Source organism: Phoenix dactylifera, chromosome 17 (genome assembly GCF_051530095.1).
Source record: "Phoenix dactylifera cultivar Ajwa chromosome 17, Ajwa_hap1_PhDact_Kaust_v1.1, whole genome shotgun sequence".
NCBI lineage: Eukaryota > Viridiplantae > Streptophyta > Magnoliopsida > Arecales > Arecaceae > Phoenix > Phoenix dactylifera.
Window position 1 is genome coordinate 12,679,475 of NC_143206.1, and position 18,348 is coordinate 12,697,822.

The 18,348-nt window shown below is 39.0% G+C and overlaps 2 protein-coding genes across 2 annotated transcripts; both read left to right on the plus strand.

Annotated features, from left to right (window-relative positions):
• Positions 1–2,773: 2,773 nt before the first annotated feature.
• On the plus strand, positions 2,774–5,224 carry LOC103707249 (Tetratricopeptide repeat (TPR)-like superfamily protein). Its single transcript, XM_017842841.5, has one exon. It carries the CDS (start codon positions 3,250–3,252, stop codon positions 5,104–5,106), a length of 1,857 nt encoding a protein of 618 aa, XP_017698330.2. The 5' UTR covers positions 2,774–3,249; the 3' UTR covers positions 5,107–5,224.
• A 4,693-nt stretch (positions 5,225–9,917) lies between these two features.
• On the plus strand, positions 9,918–18,058 carry LOC103707248 (sm-like protein LSM4). The gene is made up of 8 exons (XM_008791661.6): positions 9,918–9,990; positions 10,226–10,269; positions 10,455–10,496; positions 10,663–10,761; positions 10,866–10,943; positions 17,038–17,080; positions 17,511–17,663; positions 17,786–18,058. The coding sequence occupies exons 1-8, from the start codon at positions 9,918–9,920 to the stop codon at positions 17,806–17,808; spliced, it is 555 nt and encodes a 184-aa protein (XP_008789883.2). The 3' UTR covers positions 17,809–18,058.
• Positions 18,059–18,348: the final 290 nt, after the last annotated feature.

Sequence of the window (18,348 nt, forward strand, 5' to 3'; positions counted from 1 at the left end):
TAGCTCTCAGCTTCAGGATCGACCTTGTCCTCCTCAACCAAAATGTGAACTTCCTTCTCAGCCTCAATCCAACTCATCACTATCATTTTTGGCTGCAAATTTTCTCATCTCCAAATTACCATGAATGCTACATGCCCCAAGTAATGGTTGCCAAAGAAGAAGACTAGGCTCTACAGGCAAGTCCTCTATGAATCTTCTTGTGTCCTTCCAAGAGTCCTGCACGCTGGAACCCAGCATGTCGCCCCCACATGCATGGTGTTCCATCCTGGGGGTGATCCCCTAATCCACTTTTTGTCAACGGATGCTGTTATTATACGCGTAGTCTCTGAAGGTTGAGACCTAACTATATAGCATCTATATTGATAATTCAAGCATTGTATATCAATCAAATCAGAATTTCTTTATGAAAGAAACATTCTCAATTAATACCAATAGTTCCTTGATGTTGGGTAAGTGATTGAATCTTTATATTGGTGCGATCTACTACAAGAATATCATGTATTGGTCCAGATAAATCTATTATTAAAATAGTAAATTAATAAATAAGTCCAAATATTTTTCAGTAGAATCCACATGACATCTGTTGGCTCCATGCCTTCCAATTTCATATCTTCGTAGAGCTGAAGTGCTTCAAATCCATGGCCATGGCGAGCAGAAGGCTCTGCCATCACAGAGTTCCATGACACTGAATTTTTGACAAATCATCTGACTGAAGATTTGAACAGAATCCAGCGGTTCACCGCAGTTTTGAGTACATGCTAATGAGCTTATTGTTCACAAAAAACAACCATAGGATGGATTTGCTTCCCAAAATGTCCCCAAAACAGCCGAGATCATATTTGCATCGATCTCAATCCCTGCTGCCACCATTTCAACAAAAAGCTTAAAAGCTCCCTCTTCCATTCCATTCTGCGCAAAACGTACTCGAATCACAGTCAAAGAAATCTCGTCGGGTTCTTCATGAGACCTTAAGATCAGAAGCGCATCATGAGACATGAAGATCAGAAAAGCCCATCTTCCATTATGCTACACTTTCATTACTCAGCAATGTTGTATTTGTTACCTTTCAAGTCTCAATGGACCATAAGAATTATGAGAATATATCTTGGCCGATAAGGCTTCTAAATTGTGTGCATTTCTATATCGATCCATGAAACTTTTCATGTGTCATTTTTGTATTTGTAGATGAAAATATCTAATCATCATCTCTTTATTCTCTACTGCTGATGTGGTGGTCAACAGATAGATTTGGGAACTGGGTAGGAAATGGAGTGGTGACAACAAACAATCCTAGCAATACTAGGCACCAACTTGGCCAACTAAATCCTCTTTACGATTCTACCAGATTTGGGTTTGAATTACACCTTCGTTTTCTTGATCTTTGTCCTCAATCCCTCGAACCTGATACGACAAAAATAGATAGCACAAACATATGCCAAATTTCAAAGAGGACTACCAATGCATGGGATACATGATAAGATAAAGCACATCGAATGTCATTAACAATTTAAACTTCTTTCCAAGTGGGTAAAAAAAAAATGTTGTTCAAGACTTTTCTAAAACAATATGAATCCAACCTTAGATCGCCTCACTCTTTGTGACTTGCCAATGAGATAATTTAGGGGGAGAAAGAAGAAGATGACACTATGCAATAATTGCATTTGTTCATATGCAATTTGGATGCTGCCTTGTTGATGAGGATGGTAATGCTTAACTGTTCAATCTGTTCAATCTTTTTCAATCCGTTGTAGATCGGATTAGATTATCTATTTAATAAGATGATCATGTTAGGATCTGAATTTTCTATCTATTTGATAAACAACTTGGATTCAGATTGATAGATTTTTAATGTATCTTATATTAGATCTGACCCATGACATGTCCAATCGGACCGGGTTAACACCCTTGTTTGTTGATCTAAGCAGCGACCCAAGAGCACAATTGATAGATCTTAGACTCGGAGGTAGTGAACCAAGCTAACAAGTATGAGATCCCAATCCCATACTTGTTAGCTTGGTTTACTGCTTCCAAGACACTACAGTCTGTCTATCAATTGTTGCTCTTGGGTCGATGCTTAGATTGACAAATAGAGATGGCAATCTGGTCAAGTTGGACTTGTTATGGGTCAGATCTGATATAAGATAGATTAAAAATATATCAATCTGAACCCAACTTGTTTATTGAATGGATCAAAAATCCAGACCCAAGCTTGAAACAAGGCAATCTAACCCAATCTACAATGGGTTGAAACAAGGTATGCCATACTATACCAAATTGGACAGTATGAAACGTACCGCACAATACTGGTTCTTTATCAGTATACAGTATAGGAGACATACCGACACTCGGTATGCCGAACCGGCCTCCATACCAGGCATACCGACGTAGTAATAAGGTGGTACAGATACAGAGTTTAGCACTGAGATGATGTACATTGGGTTGAGAAAAGCTAAGCATATTAAATAGTTAAGCATCACTGCTCTTATCGACAAAGCAGCATTCAAATCCCATATGAACAAATGCAATTATTGCACAATATATGGTGCATGCTATTATTGCTCATAACCTATAGTTTGATCCCCTATCTTAATATCATCATCTTCTTTTCCCCCCTAAATTTATTTATTGGTAGGTCAGAAAGAATGAGACCATCTTCAGTTAAATTGATATTGTTTTACAGAAGTCTTGAACAACATTTCTTTTAACCACTAAGGAAGAAGTTTAAATTGTTAATGGCATTCAATTTACTTTATCAAGTATATCATTCATTTGAAGTATTCTTTGAAATTTGGCATATGTTCATTCTGTCTATTTTTGTAGTATCAGGTTTGAAGGTGTAATTCAAACCCAAATCTGGTAAAATTGTAAAGAGGATGTAATAGGTCAAGTTGGTGCCTAGTATTGCTAGTATTGCTCCTGGTCACCTCTTCATTCCCTACTCAGTTCTCAAATCTATTTGTTGACCACCACATCAGCAGTAGAGAATGGAGAGATGATATTTGGCAGTTTTCATCTACAAATACAAAATGACATGAAAAGTGTCATGAATCAATATAGAAATGTACACAATTTAAAAGCCTATGGGCCAAGATATATTCTCATATCTCAACTCTATGGTCAATTGGTAGAAGAAAGGAAGAGAGAAGTGGAGAGCATAAAAAAAATCCATTGCACTCTTCAACCAGTTTGTTGGAATTGGCAGTTCATGTTTCAGTGAGTAAAGCAATCTGCAAGCTCTATGAGAAGGAGATGAGATATGTTACTCTACCTCTCAATTATGCGCACCTCAGTACCCTCCTTTCGCTCTGTGGTAGAGAGAGGAACTACCAACTCGGTTCTTCGATCCATGCTGCTATCATTAAGAATTCCAATCATTTTAGCTTCAATAGCCATAGGTGCAGTCCTCGTGATATCATGGTTGTCTGGAATGCTCTCCTTTCCATGTACGCGAAATGCGGCCAATTATTCGATGCAATGAAGGTTTTTGATCGAATGCAAATGAAAGATCCTGTATCCTGGAACTCGATGATTTCAGGTTGTTTGATGAAGGATGAGTTGGAGATGGGATTTGAATGCTTCAAACAAATGTACGGATATGAAATTTGTCGATTTGATCGTGCAACTTTGACGACTATTTTATCAGCTTGTGCAGAACCTGAGCTACTGTCTGCGAGCGCAATGATGCATGCAGTGATAATTTTGAATGGCTATGAGCAGGAAATTCCAGTGGGGAATGCCCTGCTGACTGCTTACTTTAAATGTGGGTGCCCAACGTCAGCACATAAGGTGTTTGATGGGATGCAGGAAAGAAATATAGTTACATGGACTGCGATGGTCTCAGGCCTTGCTCAGAGCCAGTTATGCAAGGAGAGCTTGATTTTATTTAAAGAGATGCGGCATGCAGTGGAAGCTAACTCCTTGACCTACTCAAGCTCCCTGCTAGCTTGTTGTGGATTACGAGCCCTTAAAGAAGGGCAACAGGTTCATGGGCTTGTCATCAAATCCGGGCTTCACTTGGACTTGTGTGTTGAGAGTGCTCTAATGGATATGTACTCAAAGTGTGGCATAATGGAAGATGCGCTTCTGATCTTTATATCTCAAGAAGAACCCGACGAGGTTTCTTTGACTGTGATTCTAGTAGGTTTTGCTCAGAATGGAATGGAAGAGAGAGCTTTTAAGCTTTTTGCTGACATGGTGGGAGCAGGGATTGAGATCGATGCAAATATGATCTCGGCTGTTTTGGGGGCATTTGGTGCCTCAGCACCATTTTCCCTTGGGAAGCAAATCCACTCTATGGTTGTTAAGAAGTCTTTGGGATCAAATGTTTTTGTGAGCAATGGTCTCGTTAACATGTACTCAAAGTGCGGCGAACTGATGGACTCTGTTAAAATCTTCAGTCAAATGGTTCATCAGAATTCAGTGTCATGGAACTCTGTGATTGGAGCTTTTGCTCGTCATGGTCATGGATTAGAAGCACTTCAACTCTATGAAGATATGAAATTGGAAGGCATGGAGCCAACAGATGTTACATTTTTATCATTGCTTCATGCTTGCAGCCATGTGGGTTCTATTGAAAAGGGTATGGGGTTCCTGCGCTTGATGTCGGTGGATCATGGGATCACCCCCAGGATGGAGCACTATGCATGTGTGGTAGACATGTTGGGTCGTGCAGGACTTTTGAATGATGCAAGAAGATTCATAGAAGAGTTGCCTGTAGAGCCTAGTCCTCTTCTTTGGCAGTCGTTACTTGGGGCATGTAGCATTCATGGTAATTTGGAGATGGGAAAATATGCAGCCCAACGCTTGCTTCTTGTAGAACCAGAATGCTCGGCAGCCTATGTGCTTCTGGCTAACATATTGTCGTCAGAAGGAAGATGGGAGGAGAGAGGTAGAATTATAAAGGAGATGAAGGAGAGAGGAGTGAAGAAGGATACAGGAATGAGTTGGATTGAGGTTCAGAAGGAAGTTCACATCTTCGTTGTGGAGGACAGGGTTCATCCTGAAGCTGAGATTATTTATAAGGTATTGGACGAGTTGGTTGGTCATATCAAAGATCAAGAGCATCTGCCAGATAAGAGGCTTGTATTCTATGACTTGGAACCGTAGGTCAAGGTAGTTCATGCAGTCAGGGTCACAAAGATGCAACAAGCACAAAATAAGAAGAAATTTGGAACAGATGGACCCCTGGATATCCAGCAAAGCAAGTCGAGGCAGTAAGTATGAGTTTGTTTCTCATATCTTTTTCATCAAGCAAAACTTACATCAAAACGGCATTAAGTTAATATGACTGGACGGTAAACTGCGTTCCAGCTGTAGTGTTTGTTCTGTAAAAGATACCTTTTAACAAAATTATCTGGAACAGTTGTAGGAATGCTCTCCAATTTTTGGAACAGGGGATAAAAAGAGAACATTTTAACATTTATGAATTACTGGAACTAGGGCATTTAAAGGATACATGTTAATAAGATCCTTTCTTAATGTGGTGGTTTCTGATAAGTACTAAAATGTTGCAGCATACAGATTATTAAATTTTGAGATGTACTGATTTTTCTTTTTTCCTGCCTTTAAGACCAATCCATGGTAGGATGCAGATCGTTGCTAATGATGTTGCAGGAGATGAACAACCAAATCATGACTAAACTGTTGTTTTAAGTTCATTAACCAAATAGTGATCAATTTTGCATCAGTTTTATGCTAATCTTCACAAAATAACACTTGTTAACAACTTTTTCTGATCTTTTACTTTTCTTATGTCTCCTGGCATTTGGTGGTAAAAAAACACTTATTTGTAGATTCGTCATTGATTTACCTAAATCAATATTGCATCATTTCAAGCTCAGGATGCACTCTTATTTTAAAAAATCTTGCCAAAGTAGTTAAATTCTGATGTACTTCTTGAAAGGTGTATGAAGAAGCTTGCTCAAATCAGGTGCATATACACATATCATATTTAAATCAACTATATGCAGATATCCTGCCTTGTCTTTGTCTTACTATGCTCATGATGCTTTGAGGTGGAGGCAACAGATTGATTTCTTTAATAATGCATGTCACATTGCTCATATAGTCAACACGTAGTTTGTTAGTGTAATCTCAGCTGCATTCCTGGAATTTTTCTCATTTCCATTAATTGATGTCATTTTCCTGTTCTTATTTTTATCTTTTCTGACTGGTATCCTAATGTATTTGTTGCCCCCCACCCTCACCTCAAAAAAAAGAAAAAAACACAAAAAAAAAAACCACTTTGCAGGTTGGTGATGGATGCAGATAGTACTCCTATGGTTATTCCCTTTGTATACACTAGGATGCAAGAAATCATGCCTATTAGGAACTTCCGAAGATTGGCAAGAAGGTAACACTTGTATTGTTGTGCTTGCCCAGTTTGTTGCTGGTGCCAAGTTAACATATACTTTTTCAACAGGTTATCCATTTTTTTCAAGTATCGTTCTGCCTCCCTTGCATGTCACTCCTAACTCGGATTTGTGACCTTGTTCTCAATTTAATTACCTGCAGTTGACAGTGCTGATTGGTGATCCAATTGCATCATTGATAAGGATGATACTCAGCATGATTCTAGAGGAATTCTATATGATGCTGTGTCATCTAGGATTGGTCATCGGCTCCAAGAGCTGAAAGGCCAGGTCGACAGATTATCTCTGGAACAGCCATTAGAAGTTCAAGAATATTATATACATAATAGCGAATGCAGATATGGAATTTGGCAGCAGGTTGATCTTTTGGCATGGAAAACTTCGTGTTATCAGAGGAAGACTCTTAAGTTTGTTGAGCGAGTAAGTCCCTACCAAACAGTGCAGAATGAAGCTCAACCTTGCTCCTCGAACTGTTAGGGTGGGATTCTTGTATGAAGGTGATATTGTCTCCAGAATTCGTGAGTTTATGAACCCAACCGATCTCATGGGGTTTGCTGCTAGAGGCTTGTTTATAAACGGCAGGGCACTGGGTGAAAGCTGTCAAAGTGTTCAAGAAGTGGGTCTTGAAGCCGGGAAACAGTTCCTTGAAGGAAATATATTCCAGCAATGGAATAACATGTGATTGTTGGTTCTCAATTTTGCAAAAACCTGGTAAGCTTGAGCCTGAAAAATGGGTCGCTTGTTTAAAAATTTTCCTTGTAGGAAAGGTCTGGATCATGTGCTATCTATGGTGTTTCCACCATATCTGCTCTAATCTTCTTTTCAATGTTACATTGCAATTTGGTATGCCTGTCGACGGATTCTTGTCTCCTATTATGTTGTACATCCACAGGGACACAGCGCTAGCCAAGATGCGCAGAGGCAGCAGCATACTTATGTAGTATTTTCAATCATCTGCTCTGGTGACGGATCAGCTTGAGCGAAGATTCTTGTCTCCTATTATGGTACTATTTTCAATCATATGTAGTAGTAACTTACAAATAGACCTTGTGACAACCAGAAGGAAATGCTGGTTGCTAAATTTAACTCAATGATTGTTATCAGATCAAAATCAGATAAAACTTTATTCTCGTCAATAATTGCAAATAATTCAAGTGCTTACAGTTGAAATGCATTATGTTTAATTTAATGATGAGTCGAATAAGGATTTTCTTTTCCTTTTTTTAAAAAAAATCCGAGTAGAAGTTTCTCATTTCCTCCACTTTCCATCAAAAAAAAGCTGAACGTTTTGTGCTTGTATTAAACCATAATTTGTATTTTGCATGTGCAATGTGCATGAAGGAGTCGATGGAATGAAAGTTATATATATATATATATATATATATATATATATATATATATATATTGTGGGGGACGAGAGGGGGGGTCACTCCCCAGATTTCCTATTATGATAGTAGAAGATAATTTTGAATGGCAAATCTAAAATAATTTAATAATAATGTTATATGATCTCTTCGCAATTAATGATGCACAATAAATAATTAAGGGTGCTAATGTTTCTGAGGATGAGCCAAATGAATTGTTTATATTTAGTTTTTTTTCTGAAGATGAGCCAAATGAATTGTTTATATTTAGTTCTTTTGTCTATATTAGCATGGTTAATTAAGCCTTATGTATCCAGATTTATTGGATCTGGAAGTATTGCAACAGGTTTAATGATTATGTACTTCTCAATGCTTGATTTCTGCGTCTTGCGGGCATTCCTTTTTGAATGTGAGATCTGGTGATGGTGAGTCCAAACAGATTGAAGCAATGCAATTGCTCAAGCACTTGCTGAAGAAAGCCAATCAGAAGATCTAATATCACCAAATCATAGTGCAGAAGTTAGCCATCTCAGAAGTTAAACAAGTTTTCCCCTCCTCTCATTTAGTCATCCTTGATGAACTATACACCCTCAGGTTTTATTTATTTATTTACTTTTTACACCAAATTTAGGCCTTTTGTTCATTATCAGCGTGTGAAACTTATACCAGATATCTCAGTGAACCATAAAATTTGACCACTTGCTTTGTGGAGTCAGGAAATTCTATCCATTCTGTTAAGGAAATTAAGGAGATTGGTGAGAGTTGGAACCAATTTTTCAGCGCGGGCGTCGCACGTTAAATTTCTAATTAATTAGATTATGAGAGATTTGCTATACCAGATATCCATTAAATCTATAAATTTTTCCACTGTCAAATATAGCTAAACTGCATCGGCAGGGGAGAGTGTTGGCTGCTGGGTGAGACGTTTGATGATTTCCTCATGCACTTGGTTTTTGGTTTTCTGCAACTCACAGTTAACACTTTCCTAGGAATTGTTTTTATATGCCAAAAGTTTGAAGTTAGATAATTCTAATGCAAATTAATGCCGTGGTATGATTAGAGATAACTCAATCAATGCTAAGGTGAAGAAATGATAGGGCAATGACAGTATCACAGGATAACCAATATAGGAAAACAAATAGAGGACAATAAAAGGTAAATATTTTCAAAAATTTCATCATCATTTTTTATTTTCCTTTTTTAAAGCAAAAATAACAGAGTGGTTTTCAATAACAGTTGTTATAATGTTTTAAAGACCAATAATGATTTTGCTCCATCCCTTTGCATTATATCAGCTAATGATATCTATTACAAGTCACTATTTTATTTTGAAACAAAAAAAATCTACTAAAAATTTAGCCACAAGCCAATTCGTCGCCACCGAGCTCGCCAGTTGGAAGTTGCCGAACGATATTTGGCGACCCACATGGCACCACCAATTTTCAGCTTCCATAAAAAGCCAAGGTTCAAATCTCCTGCATATTTTGCATCGTAAAGAGTTGTACAATGATCGTCATATCATCCCATCATAGAAACAAATAGATATCGAGCAAGGCACGATGTGCATCTTATATATAGTACATTGTATGCAATACATGGCACACTAGTTTTGGGATTTTTTTTTTTTTTGTACATCAGCAGCTCATACTAGTCTCGCGTGAGCATTGCCATCAGAATCAATGGACAAAATACTCCACAGAAGTGGACGAACAGATACAAAATGAGTCCAGAAAATCTTTCCAGAATGGTGAGCAGTAAAGGAGGCAACTCAATTAGCAGCTCGATTCGCCTTCTGGAACACATGCATAACTTGATAGGTATCGCACTTCCTCAGCAGCATCTGGATATTATCTAACATCAGGTGATTGGACACCCCCGGCCTTTTCTGTAGAATCCGCTCAATCACCTCTACTGAGTCACCCTCCAAGAGCAACAATTGATCAATCTTAGGCTTGGAGGCAGTCAACCAAGCTAAGTATGGGATTGGGATGTCATCATTCGAACTGCAAGTCCAATCCTATGTTGTTTCCGCTAAGGTCATGGGATTGCACCTAATCAAAATTTCAATCATAACTAGATCCGGCTCGCTACGTTGTTTCGGATCGGGTTCATTCAGATCCAAAATTATCAGACCCGACTTTGTCAGACCCGTCGCCGACCACCCCCATGTTCCAGTATAAATATGTACTTCACTTCCATGGAGAGTCAGAATAGGAGGCTCTCCTGGTTAATCCTTCCTCCAAAACCTCGCGAGAGTAATTTTTCTTCGCTTTCTTCTCATGTTATAATTAGGGCTCGAGAATTTTCGTTCCCAAAACAATAAGTTTACGGTTCGTATCCAATCTTTTTCTTCGATTCTAGGGTTCTAAGCCACAGGGATCGATCCCATCGATCTCTGCTTCCCAGGAGCTGGATTTTTTTTTTTTGTTTGTTTTTTTGGGCTATGGATGATTCCTTTGTTTCTCTTCTCATCCTTGTTCTTGATTGCAGGTTTATTTCCCTTGGCCTATTCGGTCTCCGGACTCGGGAAGATGGTGCGTTTTTTTCTGACGAGTTTTTTTTTATTATTATTATTGAGGATTTTTTTTGTTATTTTTGTGGGTTCTATTAGGGTTTGGATGTGGTTAGGGTTTCGAAGTGTTCAATTTTTTTGAATTTTCTGTATTATTTCCTTGGGGTGTTATGATTTTGAACTTGTACTTTTGGTGCGACTTTCCAGCTTCCGCTATCACTCCTGAAGACGGCCCAAGGGCATCCCATGGTGAGATACTTTTGCCCTTTACTTTGGACTGTCGCTTTATTACATAGGGTTCACGTTTTTGTGCTTTCTTGGATTCATGATGCTGGGGCTTTGTTTTTGGATCCGTTTTTCTTGATACTGGTAGTTATTTAGTGTGTTGATTGATGACGTTATTGTGTGGTGACAGCTGGTGGAGCTGAAGAACGGGGAGACGTACAATGGACACTTGGTGAACTGTGATACCTGGATGAACATTCACCTCCGTGAGGTCATTTGTACCTCAAAGGTGACTGTTTTGTTGTTTGGTTTTATGTATTGATGTTTGGTTTGTTCTGGTGGAATTAGATTGGTTTTGTTTCGTGTTTCTTATAGGATGTCATTGTGATGTAGGATGGAGACAGGTTTTGGAGGATGCCTGAATGCTATATTCGAGGGAATACCATTAAATATCTTCGAGTTCCTGATGAGGTATATAAGAGAACCTTTGCAGAAGAGTGTCTTTTTTCTTTTACCCTCTCACTTTACTCTTGCGGTACTTATCCTTTATCTCTGTGTTCCAATTTGTCACTTGCTAATTGGAAGAGCTTAAAATTTTTGTTCTTTTTTCTTTTTTGGACAGAATTTTTTGCATGCTTATTCAAAAATAATATGATTGAGCAAAAACCTCTATGTGGAGAAGATTATGTGGGATTTATTAAAACATACACAAACTCAAAAATGAGGTTCTTTTGCTTGTTAAACCCCCTTCAAGTAACTAAGTGGAAGATGTTATTAAAATAATCCTCCTATACATTCCTGTTGTTCTTTCTCATGCCTCTTGGTCAAAATACATAATATGTAGGACCATGTTGATCTTCCTCATCACTGAACATGTGCAATCCATTCTTATTAATATTGTGCTGATAGACCAGTGTGTTTTGGATAAAATGGGATTTATACACAGATAAATTTGTTTATGTTTCTGTCTGTGTGTCTCTACTTGCAGACGTTATATACTTATTTGTACATTACACTTACATACATTATGCAACTAATTGATGCTAATACAGCAAGCCACTGGTACCATTACCATCTTCAGTTACAAAAGAGATGGATACTTTGAGGAAGGTAATTGGCTGATGCCTATAAATCCGTTATTACATAAAATAGCTAATTTAAAGATTGTATAAACATGTGTCTTAAGATAGAAAAATCAACAATCTCAGTTTTTTTTTTTCTTTTTGATGATCATCAAAATGAAGTATTCCTATGTTTTCTACAGAGACATGAAAAATAAGCATCACAATTATATGTTGGAGAGAGTTAGCCACTCAACATGTGCAAGTTGTTTATAGATATACTTAGCATGAGCTGAACTACAATCGGAGGTTAAGAAGATGCCCAAAGATTAAGTAATGTTCCTTGGTAGTTTGCATTAATGGAGTAGCCTCTGAGATGCTGTAGTGTCTAAATTTGTTCAGATAAAAATTTCTGGCAAGGGAAATTGGTGGTTGAAAGTGGATGTTCAGAATGCAGCTATTGAGTAAGCTTGTCAATTAGAAAAAAAGTTGAAAAAAAGTGTGTATAAGACATAAAATGCTATATTGATTCGAAAGAAAGAGCAGATTTTCGTAAATTTAATGACATGTGCAACTTCTAATGACCTTCTGAACACCAAAAAAAGGCAAGCAAATACTAGGAAAGATGATGGAGGAACTAAAGATCTATGCTGCACTTACGTACACAAAAAATGAATACAGTAGCAGTTATAGGAGTTAATGTCAATATGGAAGGACTGCCTAAAGTTGAATTAGGGAGCGCAGAGTTTGAGGCAGATCCATGAAGGAAAGTTGTTTGAGATGATTGACCTTAGATGGCTAAATGAATACGTGTTTGGGATATTTATTGAAAGTTCATATGTGCTGATCAGGGTGTGGGGCACCTCGAGCCAGGCCAGTGTCAGGTTGAGAGACATCACGCGCGCCATTCAGTCAGGGTATGAGCCGGGGCCGGACTGCACCTGGATTTGGAGGTCCGGACTTCATCCGAGGGTTGCTCTCTTTCTATGGAAGGTGTTCTGGAACCGACTTCCTACGAGAGCAGAGCTGAGCAGGCGAGGTTGGGGGGTCCCTGCTGAGTGCGGGACGTGCGGAGTTGAGGAGTCAGCGGACCATGTGCTCTTCCAGTGCACATGGGCGCGGACGACATGGCAGTGGGCTGGGACCCCGTGGGGGGCCCGGAGTGAGCGGCTACAGTTTCTCAGGGTGACACGGCAGTGGTTAGCCAGTTCACGGACCCGTGAGGAGGGCATTAGAGCTACTTGCACAGCGCTTCAGATCTGGCTGGCAAGGAATGCCCGCACTCTCGGTGAGCGCAGGGTGTCACCGAGGTTTGTGGCAGAGCTTGCTAGAGCACAGGCCTTGGAGATCAGACCTGGCCTCTCTACAGATAGACCTTTGACAGCTCGGGACACCTGGGGTTCCTCCCTGCCTCGGCAGCTTCCCAGTTGGTGTTTTTCACCTGGGAGCCCCCACCCCTGAGCTTCCTCAAGGTCAACTTCGATGGGTCGGTTCTGGATGGCGGCACGCGGGGCGGTGCAGGCTTTGTCATATGGGGCCCACACTCCAGGGTACTGGCCGCAGGTGGGTGTCAGTTGTTCGATACATCGGTGCCTGGAGCAGAGTTACACGCCGCCTGGGCAGGCCTTCGACATGCGAGGGCAGTACTGCGGGCCAGCTCGATTATTTTGGAGGGGGACTCGGTCACTGTTGTCCGATGGATACAGAGGGGATTGGGGGGTGAGACCATAGACCACCCCTTGATTCGCGATATTGTGATGATGAGTCAGGGAGGGGCCACTTTGGCCAAACATGTATTCAGGGAGGCCAATGGGGCAGCCGATTGGGTGGCTGGCCATGTGGCCCACCACTCGGGGTATGCCCTCTGGGCAGGGGAGGCGGAGTTGCCATTGGCACTCCGTGAGGTCTTGTATTTTGACTTTATTGGGTGTATTCGTACCCGCACTGTATGAAGCACCCGTTTTCAGCAAAAAAAAAAAAAAAAAAAAGAAAAAGAAGAACCATTGAGAATTATGCACAAATAACTCAAGAATATTATCAAAATGGTGACTTGGGCTTAGACGAGGACCAATAGCAAAGTTGAATTCATAAAATCTAGCTGAATTTAAAGGGGTGGATCTCACAATTCATGCATGATAGTGTCAATGATGAACTTATTTGTTGCTCTTGTCTCCTAGTTAGAGGACTCTTTTGAGGTCATATTGTCCAGCAGTGTGTGATCTGTTGTTTGATGTTCAACAGATGGCCACTTCATCACTGAGAAGATTTGCTGTTTATTTTAACATTTCTGCAAATTGTTGTCCATTTTTGAGTGTGTGGTTACACATCAATATATTGTAGAGGGTTTAATATGTGTGTGGTATTAAGTATTAGTTTTAATAGCTGTACTTGATGTCTTATTCAACTTGGATTTTGGTTTTTTACTGCTTCAGCAGACAAGTTAGAAATATGAATCCTGTGCTTGGAACATAGAGAGCCTTATGTTTCAATGTCATTTAGAATGGTATCCATGCAGTTTAGCCTTCAGAATGTTTCTAGTATTCCTATACAATTAGAGAAATCTGCATTGGAATACTTTAGTCTCAACAATGCGGCATAAACCAGAGCATATGTCTTTGATTATTTTTGATTGTTTATCGGATTTGGTGGAATGGTACTTACATGCTTAAATTAGTCAAAGGTATGAAATTACCACGGACTATCAAATTTATGGACATGTTATTGTACATTGAGTGCGGTAGGTTGGTTCATGTGCAAGTACTATATAAAGGCTTGATTTTAAAGAAAACTTGTATCATTATTTTTTTTTGGTTCTAATGATCCAGTAGTCCTATTATAATGTTAAGTTTTTAGATTTCTTTTTTACTTTCCTGATGTTCAAGTCAAACAGGAGGCTTAGTTTGAGATTTCCAGCTTCCAGGTGGGTATTCTGACATTAAAACCCAGGACAAAAGGTGTATTCAAAATCCTTTACTAAACCCAGCACCCCCTTCCGACAATATTTTTCCCTACAAAAGAAGGGGTGGGTGGGTGGGGGAGCCATTCGCACTCATCTAGCCACTTTTCCCTTTTCTCTTTGCTTTTAGTGTGCCTTATTGATAGGCATCATTTATATTAGATGAACATTTCTAAAATTTTCAATAGTTTCTTTACATATTGCTTTCTAATTTTGTTTTTGTGGGTTCCACAACTTTAGTTTGTGCCTGATCAATGTAGTTCATTGTGTAAATATAAAAGGGCCCTAGAGAACATATTCCCCATCTACATAATGATGCTGGGAAGGTGGATTCAATGGTTGCAAAAAAATATTTTAAACCTTGTTTAGAAAAATAACGAAAAGGAATTGAATTGCTAGAACCTTTGATATGTGGCTTATGTGAATTAGCACATGACTCAGACAATGAGCAACATGACCACGGTTTGCATGACAATTTGAATGACTGCAAAATCTTTAAAAGTTCAAAGCATAACCTAATGTTGCCATTATTTATATAAACAAAAATTTAATAAACAATAGAACAGAAAGCTATATACGCAGAACTTGCTGCTTGTTTATTCTTGTAAAAAGTTGGAAAGTAATCGTTTCCTAAGATGGTGCGTCACACTTATTTTTTTTGAAGAAGGCACAGCATGCTATCATCTTTCAAAGTCATTGGTCTGAGCATTCATTGATTTCTTATTTATAACTGTATACCATAATTTAGCCTTGTCCATAGCAATGTGAACCTTTTATTTTGGATATCTACAGCAATTTGCACCTCCACATCAATGCCACAATGGAGATTTTTGCATACATAGACTTGAAGGTTGGGAACCCCAGGAAATATTGACCCCTCCACAAACTTTTTTGCTTGCAATTCGAGTAGCTTGGAATAGTTATCACTTTTACCAAATGTTTGCAAAAAATAGCTTGGTGACTTAATTTCATTTAAATCATTAAAATTACTTGATGGAGTCATCCAATTGCCCAAAGCATATGTACAGCTGTAAAAAGAACAGGTAGGAACTATCTCCTTTGTACTTCGCAGCCAGCAAATACATTGCCTTACCTGTCCCCAGTCTTGTGTTGCCTGTGAAATATAGCTGTTTTTATCCACAGTTTTTTTCCCAATGTAGATAATGGATGTCTAGTATCCTTAAGTAGATTTCTCGTATCATTTATTGTGGTAACCTTGGTCTGTGCATGTCTAAAATTGATCCCTGTATTTGATACACCAAGAGTGTGCGACTCCTTCAAACTGTAAGAAGGTGTATGATTATCCGATGATTTGTTCTGCAAAGAAGTTATTAGTGCTTCTCATTCAGTTAAGTAATGTTTTAAGGTTTATCATCTGTTTAATAGAGATCTTGGTATGTATATACTGCAAGGCATGAGGTACCAACATTACCAGAGCAATTATGGTAACAACTCCTGCTTAATTTCCTGCTTGAGGGGGGTCAGTGTTCAGTATAGCAATAGCAGCAGTGCTGGCAACCCAACAAGTTGAACAAAGTATCGCTCAGGTGCATTAAGGTTAACACTCTTTATATATATATATATATATATATATATAAAGGTTTCTAGATATCTCGGCTTTTTTGGACATTTGGACATAATAGGACGTGACATGACATAGCTGGACAATCCACTTTGAAGTGCTTTGCTGACATCAACAAAATCCTGGCACTCATTTTTTGGAATATCACGCAGGAGACTTATTTTCTAAGAGCTAACCACTTTTTGCAATGATATTATATTTTTAGTAGAGTTTCACGGTTATCTATCATCTTAAGTATCTTAACACATGTTAAATAACTTAAATGTGTCTAAGGAATAACTTAAACAACTTGCATACTCATGGCTGTTCTATTATTTTATTTTTTGGACAGTCTCTCTCTACTTCTCTTTTCTGTTTCTTTATTTTTGATAAGCATGAAAACAATGGCTTGAGGACACTTATACATGTGACGTATGTGTGTGCACGTACAGACATGCATATATACTCTATCCCTGTGCCTAGATTTTTTGAGGCTGCCATGTCTAGCACTCGAGGACCCTGAAACTTGGCAACCATGCAAGTGCCCAGATAACATAAGTTTAGGGTAAAAGTACACCTTGTTGCTAGCTGAAGTTCATGCTTATATGTTATGAGAGGTATTCATGATACATTATTTTGGTCAGGTTTCATGCATCATTACATAAATGGCCTAGTTATGGAGTTCGGTTGGCTGTTGTCTTTCAGATTGGCTTGTATCTATGTAGATTTTGCCGTAGAGATGAATGCAATCCCCATGTCAAACCTTCCTTCTTTCCCTAGACTCTTTTAAGTCTTGGGAATTATTAGGGGTGGCAGGTCATTTTGCTCCTTTGTTACACGTATTATGCCCTTAACCTGTACTAGTTAAACCTCCTACTAATGAACTTGGGATTATATAACTATCTGGACGTGCAGTTCATAAGCTTCCAATTCCTTGATTTGATTTAATTTCCAAAAAGAAGTTCTAATTCTGGGTTGTTATTCCAGGTCATTGACAAAGTTCAAGAAGAAACCACCAAGAGCCGTTCAGGTAACTTCCACAAACCTATTATACTTTTGATATTATAGAGAACTTAAACCTTAAGATACTGGAATATTTTGTTACATCATGAGGTAATAGAACAATGTTCATCACTCACAAAGATGAAACATTTTTGTCCCTTTCCAATATATGGAATAAATTATTGAACAATATTCAAGACATACTACAACTAAAGCCTGTGAGCTCATTAGGTTCTTTTGAATATTTGTGTACTGTTGGATGACCACTCATTCTGTGGTCGAACAAACTTGGAATCTGTTAAAAACCCGTCCCAAAAGAGTATTTGTCCTTTTGAATATTTTAGAGTATGAGCCGTCGCACATAGGCTCATATTCATCCTTGTGCACATTGCTATTAGTGGCTCACATCTTTGGCACCATCCTGAATCATTTTTATTTTTCGTATGTTCTCTCTGCAGACAGGAAACCACCTGGTGTTGGCCGTGGAAGGGGAAGAGGTAGAGAGGATGGCGGCAGCGGTAGGTCAGCCAAAGGCATTGGACGTCAGGAAGACGGTGGCAAAGGTGGTCGTGGCAAGGGTGGAGCTGGTGGTAAAGGTGGCGGCGGCAGAGGTATGGTTTCCCCTCTTTGTATGTATCATCGGTGTTTCTCATTAGCTTGTGGGAGAATATTAGCTTTCATTCTGCATAAAAACTGATTCATGATTTTCTCTTTATGGAATAAATATTAACAGGCGGAGGGCGTGGCCGTGGTTGATACAGATCAAGAAAATGCCACTTTTAAAGGCTTTTCTTTATGTTTGCATAGTTAACCTCAATGTGAAGAATGAATCAATAGATGCAACTTATAAGATCGCTTCGCTTTTGTTCTGGGCCTAGCGAATTTCTGCTGCATGATATGATTCGATGTGTGAGGAAGCTTTGAGTGAAATTATTTTAATGTTCTCGATTGTTTCTGATTTGCTTTTCTATAGACATAAGGATCAGCTGGGATCTATTGCAATTCAGTGCCTTCCTTTCCCCCTTCATTGTGTACGTTCAGGATTACCTGGCTATGAGGAAGGCAACACCCAGAGGCAATCTAATCAGGGTGGTCGTTAACATACAGTATACTTCAGCGGAGTCCATAAGCGGTTGTGGTCTGATCTTCCTATTTCTAGATTATAAACTCTCTGTTGGTTGCCGAGAGGTTTTATGTATTTGTACTCGGTGGCCGCAAAGTTTGTGATTTTATGTTGCGACAGCTGAAAAGAGTGTAAATGGCTAAATGCTTACAGGTTCGTTCAGGGAGTGTTCC